The 12,285-nt window shown below is 46.1% G+C and overlaps 1 protein-coding gene across 2 annotated transcripts in view; it reads left to right on the forward strand.

Annotated features, from left to right (window-relative positions):
* The window catches only part of LOC126473828 (sialin-like), a 114,230-nt gene that overhangs the window by 67,191 nt on the left and 34,754 nt on the right, over positions 1 to 12,285 (forward strand). For both annotated transcript variants that reach the window (XM_050101149.1, XM_050101148.1), the window contains 2 exons: positions 3,236 to 3,453; positions 7,457 to 7,609. In XM_050101149.1, the coding sequence (XP_049957106.1) occupies positions 3,236 to 3,453; positions 7,457 to 7,609 (371 nt within the window). The remainder of the gene's footprint in view (positions 1 to 3,235; positions 3,454 to 7,456; positions 7,610 to 12,285) is intronic.

Below are 12,285 nucleotides of genomic sequence, written 5' to 3' on the forward strand. Positions count from 1 at the left end.
TATTTCTGTCAGGTGGTCAGTCGAACGTTTATATGATCATCCGTTTCAGATTTTGTCTCATGTTGCGTGAGACAACGAGACTCGTTAATTATGATACTGGCACAACTCGATAACCCGATGTTCTAACGAACGAAACCGATCGTGACCCCATAAATGTGTTTCCGTACAGCTGTGGGGGTTCCCTTAATTATTCATATTATTGGGTTGGTGCATACGTTCGTAGCGTTTTCCATAAGTTTAGCAAACACAACAGAGCCTTTTGTCGTTCATAATATATTCTCTTTCGCTATTCACAAAAATCTGTCAACTTGGAGTAACTGTTCGACTCCGTGACTGTAGGAATCACTTGGATCTGAGGCGAAGAACTCGTCGAGTCATTTCCGGAGCTCATTTTCATCCGGGAAGGATGTTCCTTGAATGTTGTTCGATAGAGAGGGTAAAAAGTCAAAATTTGTGGGCGCAAGATCTGGTGAATAAGGTGAATGTGAAACGACTTGTCAACCCAACTCCTGTGTAGTGTATTTTGTCAGTATAGAAGAATGCCGGCGGACTTTTTCGTGGAGTATCGTCGCTTTTTGCAGTCTTCCTGGTCGTTAGTCTTGGATTACGTCTCCAAGACGTCTCATTTGTTGACAATAAATGTCGGCAGTGACGGTTACACCTCGGGGAAGCAATTCGTACTATATCACACCCTCGCTGTTGCACCAGATGCATAACATTTCCTTTTATGGATGCGCGCAGGTTTTTGTACAGGAAGTTGCTGCTTTGTTTGGGCTCAGCTACCCCTTTCCTTTCCTTTCCTTTTGTTGACATAAAGACACCATCTATCGTCACCGGTAACGATACAGGACAGGAATGGTCGGCGTTGGTCTCGAGCCAATTGACTACGAGCTAGCAGAGTTAGACATATGGTCAATCTCTGATTTTTTGATTTTGGCTTAGAGCATGCGGTACGAATACACCAGATTTCTGAACTTTCTCCATTGAGTGCAAATGTCGTACGCTGGTGGAATGATCACAGTTCGTCACATTTGCTAGTTCTCGGGTACACTGAGGTGGCTCATTGTGTATTAATGCTTTTAAACGATCTTCATCAAAACCCGAAGGTCTTCCTGAAAGTGAAGACTCTCTGATCTCAAAATGATCCTCCTTAAAAAGAGAAACCAATTTACTGCCGTGCTTTGTCCAATGGCGCTACCCCCGTACATGGCACAAATATTTGTGGCTGCCTCCGCTACTGTCACCCCTCTACTGAACTGAAACAGAAGAATATGTTGGAAGCATTCCGATTTCTCCACATGACACTCCATTTTCTAGCGTCCACTGCTCCACTCACTATCTGCAAATGACGAAATGACAATTTGTGAACTCAAATAGCAACAATGAACTACAAATAAAGAATGACGATTGATAAATAAACCCATAGTAAGCGGAATACCATCATCCTAAACAAAAGCGGTAAAAAGTTATGCATCAACGTAATAGCATCTGTCAGGTGTGGAGTTCGAATGATCAGGATTACTGCTGCAAATTCTTTTACTGACTGTCCCTTCAAGACATCGTGTCCCAAAAGGTATGTTACTTTGTACACTGATGAGCCAAAACATTATGAACACAGGTCATTGCGAGGCTGAATGCCTGCTAGTGGTCTTGTGGACACGTGAAGCAGTAAGGAAAGAATGTAAACGAAAGAGAAACGAATGGGCAGTCATTAAAGTGAAGATGCGGGTCGCAAATGCGGAAGTCCACTAAAAAACGGCTCTGAGCAATATGGGACTTAACTTCTGAGGTCATCAGTCCCCTAGAACTTAGAACTACGCAAACCTAACTAACCTAGGGACATTCCAAACATCCAGGCCCGTGGCAGGATTCGAACCTGCTCTTGCGGCTCCAGACTGCAGCGCCTAGAACCGCACGGCCACTCCGGCCGGCAATATGTAATTCTGCAGGCTTTCGTGCCCGTTGTCGCTGTAGGTAAAATCTTCTGGGTTATTAGGCCGCGACATATTTCTACTAAAATGATCGATTTTTCGACCCCTTTGCTGGGATCTTCCTCAAGATCTTCTGGTGTCCACTACTGCTAGAACACTGTCAGAGACGAGTGTCGCGTCCTCTTATAAGGGGGAGTTTTCTCGCGTTCGTGCTGGAGAAGTGACGGTATTGGTTGAAATTCAGATGGCTACCATTGGTGGACCATAGTCACAGGCTAATATTCCCTCTCTGATGTAGAAGAAGGGGCGTTTTTGGCTAATCTGCTGTGGACACCATTGGCGGCCCATCGTCAATGGATAGAAAGGCACTATTCCACACTTACACTGGAGAAGGGGTATTGGTTGAAATTCCTGCTACTGCTATTGGTTGGTCGTCATCATTGGCTAGATTCAAACCGGACAGCGCAAGAGAAGCGAATGTCTATCCAAAGTATTATAGTCCGCCGAGGTGACTTGCAGCGGGTTGTTTATGTCGCTCGCACACCGCAGCCGCGTATTCACTTCCTTGATGGCGGGGAGCCATTATGCTGGAAGCCCGCATCCGTCCTCTCTACTGAAATTACATGCATTCTTCGAAATTTCAACCTCTTCTTGGACTTTTCTTCTATAAATATTTGTTTCCTTAGGCAGTACACGTATGTTATTGAAATCGATGTCAGCGCTACAGTTCTCATTATGTTCCGCTACTGCTGATTGTGCGCTTTGTTTTAGCGGCATGTGCCGTTCGTGTTCCTTAATGCGTTCCTTAACAGTTCTTCCTGTTTCGCCCTATATACACTTTGCCGCAGCCACATGTCACTTGATAAACGCCTGACGATGGGCCGCCAATGGTATCCACAAGAGATTAGCCAACAACGCCCCTTCTTCTGCATCAGAGCGGGAATATTAGCCTATGACTATGGACCACCAATGGTAGCCATATGAATTTCAACCCATACCATCACTTCTCCAGCACGAACGCGAGAAAACTCCCGTTCATAAGAGGACACGACACTCGTCTCTGACAGTGTTGTATCAGTAGTAGACACCAGAAGATCTTGAGGAAGGTCCCAGCAAAGAGGTCGAAACGTCGATCATTTTAGAAGAAATATGACGCGGCATAATAACCCAGAAGACTTTACCTACAGGTGGTCATAATGTTTTGGCTCAGCGGTGAGTGTACGTGTGTGTATGTGTGTGCACCCTGCCTGGTGCAGTGATGAGCGTGAGTCACTGGACTGAGCGCGCTTGTTTGTTGTGGACAGGCGGCTACCTGGGCACGGTGATCACGATGGCGCTGTCGGGCGTGATGTGCGACAGCGAGGTGGGCTGGCCGCTCGTCTTCTACGTGTTCGGCGGCTTGGGCATCCTCTGGAGCATCCCCTGGTTCCTGCTCGCCTACGACACGCCGGCCAAGCACCCGCGCATCGACCCCGCCGAGCGGCGATTCATCGAGGCTTCGTTGGGCAAGGTGCCCGCCAAGGTGAGTCCAGTTCCCATCACGCAGCTCGGTCCTTTGTCTACTGGCACAGAGGAGGAGACGCAATGTGGTGGACTGCAGTGGGTACTGTGCACCAGAAATGCTCATTTCACTGTCGTCAACTGTGTGACAGCAACAAAAGCGAAAGTAACCGAAAATGCAGTCAAATGAGGAGATTCTATTTCACCAAAACAATTCTTGACAGTCATACAGGAAGTTTTTATAAGGTACATGTGAACAGTTCGGTGACAGGTCTCATAAAATGAAGAAAACTGTCTAGAGTCACAAACAAAATACCTGCACTGGCCTTCAGTGTAATCAATGTTAGCTAAAACACACTTCTGATAACAGTTATATAGCTGTAACTCTTCAGACATTCCCGGCGAGATCTTGACATGTGGAATAATTTGGTCTACTGCCGGATGTTTGTGTCGCTCAGGCACAATATTTACGACACGTAACTCGTTGCCTTCTTCAGGTGCTACCTGAGACTGCCGTATTGGAGGATCTTGTCCAGTATTTATGCCCAGAGGGTGCTGGGTGCTCTCTTTGCCGACCGCGCCCGCCTGGCGTTGCTTGTAAGGTGTTGTCTCTTCCCCAGTGCTCCCCCGAACGCCATCTGTGGCAGCTCTCAGAGGCCCGTCCTGTGTCGAGCGCTCCGTTCGCGGTCCGGGCCCGCCTGCTGCTACTCCTGAGGTTTTGGCCCTTCCCTGGTGCTCCCACGGACATCCTCGCCCTGCTCTTCCACCATCTGTGGTCGTGGCAGCTGTCTGAGGCCAGACCCGCGTATGGCGTTCTGTTGGCGGTCTGCGCCAGCTTGGCGCTGCTTGTGAGGTGTTGTCTCTCCTCTGGTGCTCCGTCGGGCGTCCGCGCCCGCGTCGTCCACCATCTGCTGTTGTGGCAGCTGTCTGAGGCCCATCTCCTGTAGGGCGCTCCGTTCGCGGTCAGTGCTCGCCTGGCGCTGCTTGTTTGGTGTTGTCTCTTCTCTGGTGCTCCGTCGGACGTCCACGCCCGATTCGGTCGTCATCTGTGGTCGTACCAACTCTCAGAGGCCCGTCCCGCGTTGGGAGCTCCATTCGCTGTCCGCGTCCGTCTGACACTGCTCCTCAGGTTTTGGCACTTCCCTGGTGCTCCGACGGTCGTCCGCGCCCTGTTCGTCCATCGGTCATGGTGGCTGTCAGAGGCCTGGGAGTTTTGTTCGCGGTCTGCGCCCGCCTGGCGCTGCTCCTGCGGTATCACTACTTCTTGAGGAGTTTCTTGGTTCCTTTCGTTGGGCCCTGGTAGGCTCCAGAGCCGGACTCCACGCCGAGCTGGGCTGGTAACCTTTGACTCGGTTTATTAGGTTGTCTGTGACCTTGACCTCGATGGCGTCCTGTATGACACTGTCCCTAAATCTTGGCGTCTTTGTCACAAGTTTGGTGTTGTTGTAGTCCATTGAGTGACTGAGCTCCAGACAGTGCTCCGCTATGGCTGATTTGGTTGCCTGTCCGAATCTGGTGTGCCTCTGGTGTTCTTCGCACCTGACGTCCACTCTCCTGGTTATTTAGCCAATGTATGACTTTCCACACTGGCACGGGATGCTGTGAAGGCCTGGTTTACGTAGTCCCAGGTCGTCCTTCACACTCCCTAGCATTGTACCAATTTTGGAGGGTGGACAGAAGATACTCTTTATATCTTATTTTGAAAGAATTCTGCTGATCTTTGCAGAAATAGGTCCAGTATATGGCAGGTATGCCACCTTCTTCGCCTCCTCTGGGTCCTCTTCTGTACCCTGTTGGCTGTTGGGAACTGTCAGCAAATATTTTCTTGTGGAATCACTCGAAACACCGTGCTCACGCGCGAAGCTGCGAAATGTAGTAATTTCAGGACTAATGTAAAGCGTGGAAACAAAAGCAAGTCTGCCGACACCAAATCTGTAGAATAAGGAGCGTGTTGACGAACAGTCACCTCGCGTTTGTGCGAGAAAGTTGAGTACACAGTCATTGCGAATATCCAACAATGCGTGACCACAGCGCTTCGAGCGACTGCACAAGAAGCATTTACTGCCAGTTTCCAACAGCTTTACAACAGATGTCAGAAGTATGTTGTACCCATGGTGATTACTTTGAATGCCAGTGAAGCTATTTTGTTTGAAACTCCAGTTTCCTTCATTTCCTGAGGCCGTGTACTGAACTTTTCAGATGCACTTTGAAGTTCGCTAAGCTGGAAAAATGAAGGAGGTACGCGTATTAATGGATCATGCCATAATCATCATCGTTCTGCTGCTGACATTGAATATAATGGGAATGAAGACTTTCTCGACGAATTACGCTGATGAAGTCTTCTCGGATTTTTAGCCTAGTGGTGCAGTCGTGTGGTCGCACTGTCGCAACAATTCGACTTGTATCCTGTTCGCCGTCTTCATGCGAAGTGTCGGGCTTACGTCTTTTTTTTTTTTCGCATTTCGCATTTCACGAGGACCGAATGGAAGGTGGGTAAATGGTATTAGAAGATGTGCCGGAGGAACGCGAAGCCCCTAATGCTTGGGAACGTCTAGAGAAGACATTCGTCCAACAGTGGAGTGCTGCTGATAATTATGAATTCACGTCCTGTCTCACACGCTCCACCCCCCCAACCCTTTCTCCTCAAGCACATACTATACACCTGCTGCGAATAGTCAAAATGGTTCAAATGGCTCTGAACACTATGGGACTCAACTTCCGAGGTCATCAGTCCCCTAGAACTTAGAACTAATTAAATCAATCTAACCTAAGGACATCACACACATCCATGCCCGAGGCAGGTTTCGAACCTGCGACCGTAGCGGCTGCGCGGTTCCAGACTGAAGCCCCTAGAGCTGCTCGGCCACTACGGCCGGCTGCGAGTAGTCCTCCTTCCCACTTGTCTCACGGTTATGTGAGGTAAAGCTTATTTGCTTGATTCTTATCTCTGACCTCGCCACTGTGATTTGTGTAAAATAAGCAAACGCATTTAGTAGAGAGTAATTTTTTCATAGGAACAGATTATTACCATTTTGTGAGGAACAGATTATTACCATTTTGAAAGAAATCTCCACATGATGAACGATGTCTTTCTCGGAATTTCCGCCGGCTGCTGTGGCCATTCGGTTCTAGGTGCTTCAGTCTGGAACCGCGCTGCTGCTACGGTCGCAGGTTCGAATCCTGCCTTGGGCATGGATGTGTGTGATGTTCATAGGTTAGTTAGGTTTAAGTAGTTCTAAGATGTTAAGTCCCATAGTGCTTAGAGCCAATTGAACCATTTGAACCATTTGGAGTTTCCCTTTAGACCTCTCGACGAAGTCCGCCTAACTCAGCTGATCAAATGGATCTATCGCAATTTACATATAACGTTTTTACTTTTTATGTGTGTATTTTAGTTGAATCACATTCCAGTGGTCCCACGAAGAGAACTCTTTCGGATGCAGAAAGTCTTCAAAGCTAGTGAGTTTGACCATTCAATCTCCAAAGTACTAACGGGAGTCTATGATGAATTTGGCATAGAACTTTCGTTTCACAGAAAGAGTAGTCACTAAAGCTGCAAAAATGAGTAAAAGAATAATTAACATTCAAGTGAAGTCTTTTGAAATAATTATTAGCTTGACATTGGCACTTTGGCAGCTGATCGATTTCGTTGATGCGCAGTAGCGCAGTCCCTGTGCAGATTTAGAATGCATCTTTAAGATATATCATTATATACCGAAGAGGTGTATAATAAAGCCGATGAGATGTAATCTGTACATGATTTACAACATTTATCATGCCAAAAACAACTGTTGGCTGCTTGGGTTACGCGCATGTGAAATATGGAAGGCATTCCAGGAGACTGCTGAAATTCTTCTTGCTGCATTACCTCAGTATTTGTGTTTTGCTTGTAATTTCAGACTTTTCGTTGAAACCAAACCAAATAAGCTGTTTTGGCTTTCTTACCACATTTGTGCAGCAGTAAAGTGTGAGAGAGTAAGTCATCTATCATAGCGGAGTCACTAAGTATGTTGCCATGTTTACAGAGGAAGCTGCCCATCCCCTGGAAGAAGCTGCTGTCTACGCCCGGTCTATGGGGGTGCGCCTCTATGCACTTCGGCATCGGGTGGACATTCTTCGCGCTGCTCACATGCGGGCCTACCTATCTGGCCAACATCCTGCATTTCAACATCTCCAGTGTAAGTGTGCCCACTCTCTGAAATACACACACACATACACACACACACACACACACACACACACACACACACACACACACACACACATACACAAGCACCCATGCTCTGTGTCTACACATTAGTCTTAAATCTCTTTTAGTTTACAAAGCACGTTTCCTCAGTTAGTGTAAGACTATGCTAAATTTTTACTGGTAGAAATTTAAATCTTTGTCAGTTAGCTAAGGAACGTCCGCGCTGGTCAGCGCGGCAGAATGTCAATCCTAAGGGGCCCGGGATCTATTCTCGGGTGGGTCGGTGATTTTCTCCGCTCAGGAACAGGGTGCTGTGTTGTTCTAATCATCATCATTTCATCCCCATCGACGCGCAAGTTGCCGAAGTCGCGTCAAATCGAAAGACTTGCACCCGGCGAGTGGTCTACGTGACGGGAGGCTCTAGTCACACGACATTTTTTTAGCTAAGGAGTGGGATGTCAAGACTTCCATGCTCCGACTAGAAGAAAATGCATCTTGGCAGACGATGAAGGCTGTTCTCCGTCGACGCCTTAAGATACCATCGCTTCAAGGTGGATATTTTAAGAGGAGCCAAATGGCTAGGCCAACACTCTGGCTGACGTCTTCGCCAAAAATTTACGCTTTCCGCGAAATAAGCTCACTTACAAGTGGTCGAGGAGCAGCTTCAGCTTTGCCTGTACAGGCTGTAGGCGACCTGATGGACACAGTCATTCTTGATGACGTGGATCATCGCCTTCGCTCCCTTAATGATAGATAAGCTCCAGGAAGTGAATAGCAACATCTAAAGTAGCTGTCTCCCAACGAAACCACCTACACTATAGCTCTTTTCAGTGGAGCACTCTGTACAGGTTACTATCCAGTGGCAGGGAAACCGCTATAGTGGCCCCACCAAAGGTGAACAACTATTTGCGCCTTCCAAGGAATTGTCGAACAATTACTGCTGGTGATCTCAAAAGTATTTGAGAGGCTTTTCATGTAGAGACTGTTGGGGCACATGCAAGTGCAATACATTATTCGAGGTTGCTTGGTTGATTTGGAGGAGGGGACCAAACAGCGAGGTCATCGGTCCCATCGAATTAGGGAACCATGGGGAAGGAAGTCAGCCGTGCCCTTTCAAAGGAACCGTCCCGGTATTTGCTTGAAGCGATTTCGGAAAATCATGGAAAACCTATATCAGGATGGCCGCACGCGGGTTTGAACCATCGTCTTCCCGAATGCGAGTCCACTATGCTAATCACTGCGCCACCTCCCTCGGTACGTTATTCCAGGGAGTAGAGTTTCAGCGCAGCAACTCCACAACCAAACAACTTCTACGGATATGTAGAAGGCGATGGATGCAATGGAGCACCTTGAATTCTCAGGATTCGACTTCCTGGATGTAGCCCTTTCTTTCAATATCGTGTGAAATGGCAGCCTCCTCTTCAATCTTTATTAATCGTGGGACCCCTGCGTCTCACGTCAGTCTGCTTGATACATGCCTCCAAGAAAAGCGTTCCACATGAGGTCTCTGCAGACTACAATATCAGTTGTGGTGTGCCGCAAGGTTCAATGCTGGGGCCAATCCTCTACACTCTTTCCACAGCCACATTGGCAATTGTAGACTGAATGTAGCTCGCACTATATGCAGACGACACGGCTGTCTTCTGTTGGAGCATTAACATCCTGCAGATTGACTGTCACCAATAAGGCAGTTGATCACATAACCACATGGACACTGAAGTAGCGTCTGGTTTCAACGTAGAAAGAAGGCCGCTGTTACTATCACTCTTCTATACGTATTGGCCATCTACAGTCTGTGCACTCTCATGGAAACACAATGTGAAGGAGCAGGACTACGTGTTATCTCGACACCACGTAGGTCACTCGCATCAGTACATGCAATAATTGCTGCAGAAAGTGCCGGATCTCCACTTTGCTCCCATATGTAGAAGCCAACAGAACATCTCGGCGTCACTCTGTTTAAGTTGCTTCCACGACCGGTCCTCCAGTGAGTCGTCCTAGTGTGACGTAATAAAGCGAACTCACACATCCAGTTGCAACTTGCATACGATATCAACCAAGGGACCCCCTCGCAGCGGCATTTGATCATCTCACCGACAGACCAATCCCCCCCCCCCCTGCCTCCCTCACCTCCCCACCCCAGACGGGTGGGTTTCCAATGAAACGCACAGATTGTCTTTATCAGAAAGTGTGGCAGTCACAGAGTCGTCATATCCAGGCACGTGGGGCCAAAATAGATGATAGTACCCATGTAAGATAGCCAGATTTGGTGACAAGACCACAAGCAACTGACGAGTGGACTGGTTAAGGGAACCACAACAAGCCATAGACTAGTCAAAATGGAAACAAAAGCCGGAATGTTACGATTTTCAGAACAATCAGAGCATGCAGACGAATTTCTGCAATGATTCAGCCACTAATCTTACCCTTCTGAATGTAGGTTAAAGAAGGGAAATTGTGCCTTTACTCGCAAGTTGTTGAGCTTCTAATATACAAATAACAGTGCTACCTCATTGACCATTCGTGGCAGCTGAAACTGTACGTCGCACATATCGCGGTTACCGCTCTTGCAGTAGAGAATCAGCGGTAGAAGATTTGAGTCGGTCTCTGAAAAATGCTCAGGTGACACAATCAGGAAGACAGTTATCAGAGTTCGAGGTCAATTAAATAGCACAATCTGTGGTGATATCTCGCTGTCGGCTGTATTCCTAGTCGCTGGGACGAGAGAGCCTTTGTGAAGCTCGCTAAGTACGGACAGGCGACAGTGGCTCTGACAAGGAATGGTCCAATCCGACATGTCGAAACCTACTCTGAAATTTTTCTCACAGGAAGAATACACTCAAGAAATACAGCGCGGCTGGTCCCGGCGGAGGTTCGAGTCCTCACTCGGGCATGGGTGTGTGTGTTTGTCCTTTTAATTTAGGTTAAGTAGTGTGTAAGCTTAGGGACTGATGACCTTAGCAGTTACGTCCCATAAGATTTCACAAACATTTTAAAACAAAAAAGAAATACACTGCCAGAACTTAAGCTGCTAAGCCGTACTGCAGGTATTTTTTTAAAAAATATCGAAGTTACTGATTTCTGCCGCAAGGAGAACCGCTTATAGCAGCGGTTCGTACAGCCCTACCTGTCCGGCGCGCGTCAGCGAGTAAGCAGACGTAGCGCCCCGTAGCGGGAAGTCCGAAGTTCAGACACGCGAAGTTTAAGCACTTCAACCACACCTAAAATGTTTCAAATCATTAATTTATTTTGAATAACTTGCAGTTCATATAGACAACTAAGCTGCTGCAGATGTCATTGTTACATAACTGACTAGAAAATCAAGACGGTGTGTGATGTTACATTAAAGGCGACTTTCATCTATCGGGACTTAAATTTGTTGACAGGAAATATTTTATTACAATTACTGTAGAATAGTTATTATGAAAACTTTTGAATAATGTATATTTTACTAACAATGAAACGGTTCCTTGTTTGTTTCCTGCAGTCGTCACAAAAATAAGCCTACGATGTGTCTATTCAATGACGAAAACAAATACTTTCCTTACACCAGCGCATCTGATAAAAGGAACATTAATGCTTGCAGGCATTTTACAATAATTGTTAGTTATATTTATTCAACATTGAGATGGAGTACGATATGGACGAGAACTGAATGTAGTGCTGCGTACCAGGCATACTTGATTAAATTCGTAAAATGTGGTGATGCAAACTGACAATGCACAAATGACTGTCGTTTAACAATACTATCAGAATTTTTATTTGCCCGATAGGTTTTTAAAAAACACTGTGGAAATATTTCTTCATCGAGAGGCTGGATCACACTGTTAGTTCCGGGTGGAATCCAAATAATATTAGCAGTCTTTTCGTCGTCCTCCTAAAGAGAGAGATGTTGCTATGCGCAGGCCAAGAGTCCAACAAAAGCAATGAATCAATTTCTGCAGCTATATGAAAACGTTTCCGCTGTAATATTGAAAATTATTCTCCATTTTTCTCGATTTTGCTACGTCGATTACAAGGTTTTTGCAACTAAACAGTTCTTCGTTTAAAATTTTTAGTCATAATGTGCCTTGAGGATCGTGAAGACAGAAACATTAATCCACCGAAACAGCTGCACAGATGAGTCTTTTTTTTTTCGCTCGAAATGATAAAGTGCGGTTTGCACTGAGATCTTGCATGAAACCTTACTAATTGCTTTCATTCACAGCATTTTAAGAGGTAACAAGAAACTTCATCTTCACGATCGCTACGAATTTGTGTATATAATTACATGTTTATGACATCTCTACATATTTACTTAAAAAAACGGTAATTTTGCGACTTCCTTTTCTATATAATTTCTTTGATCTGTGTAACCAGAGGGCACAGTCTCAGAGCCCTCCCTCGGTAGGTACACTGAGTATTATGAGCATTCTAATACTTTCGAATAGTCTTTCTTTCACACTTCTGCGAATTTCATTTTGTCGCAATATTTTATACTTTATAAGGTTTCCTTCATTTGTACAACTCACGTTCAGATTTTACGAAACGAAACTGGCTTTGCACACTACTTCACTTTATGTGCTTTGTCTCTCCTTCGTTTAACCAAAAAATTTTCAGCCTTTTCTTTGTCACTAAAATCTGTTAATATATAGTTCTTCTTTGAGCTTGAAAGGTGCTGTATTA

This window comes from Schistocerca serialis, chromosome 4 (assembly GCF_023864345.2).
Source record: "Schistocerca serialis cubense isolate TAMUIC-IGC-003099 chromosome 4, iqSchSeri2.2, whole genome shotgun sequence".
In the NCBI taxonomy this organism is placed as follows: domain Eukaryota; kingdom Metazoa; phylum Arthropoda; class Insecta; order Orthoptera; family Acrididae; genus Schistocerca; species Schistocerca serialis.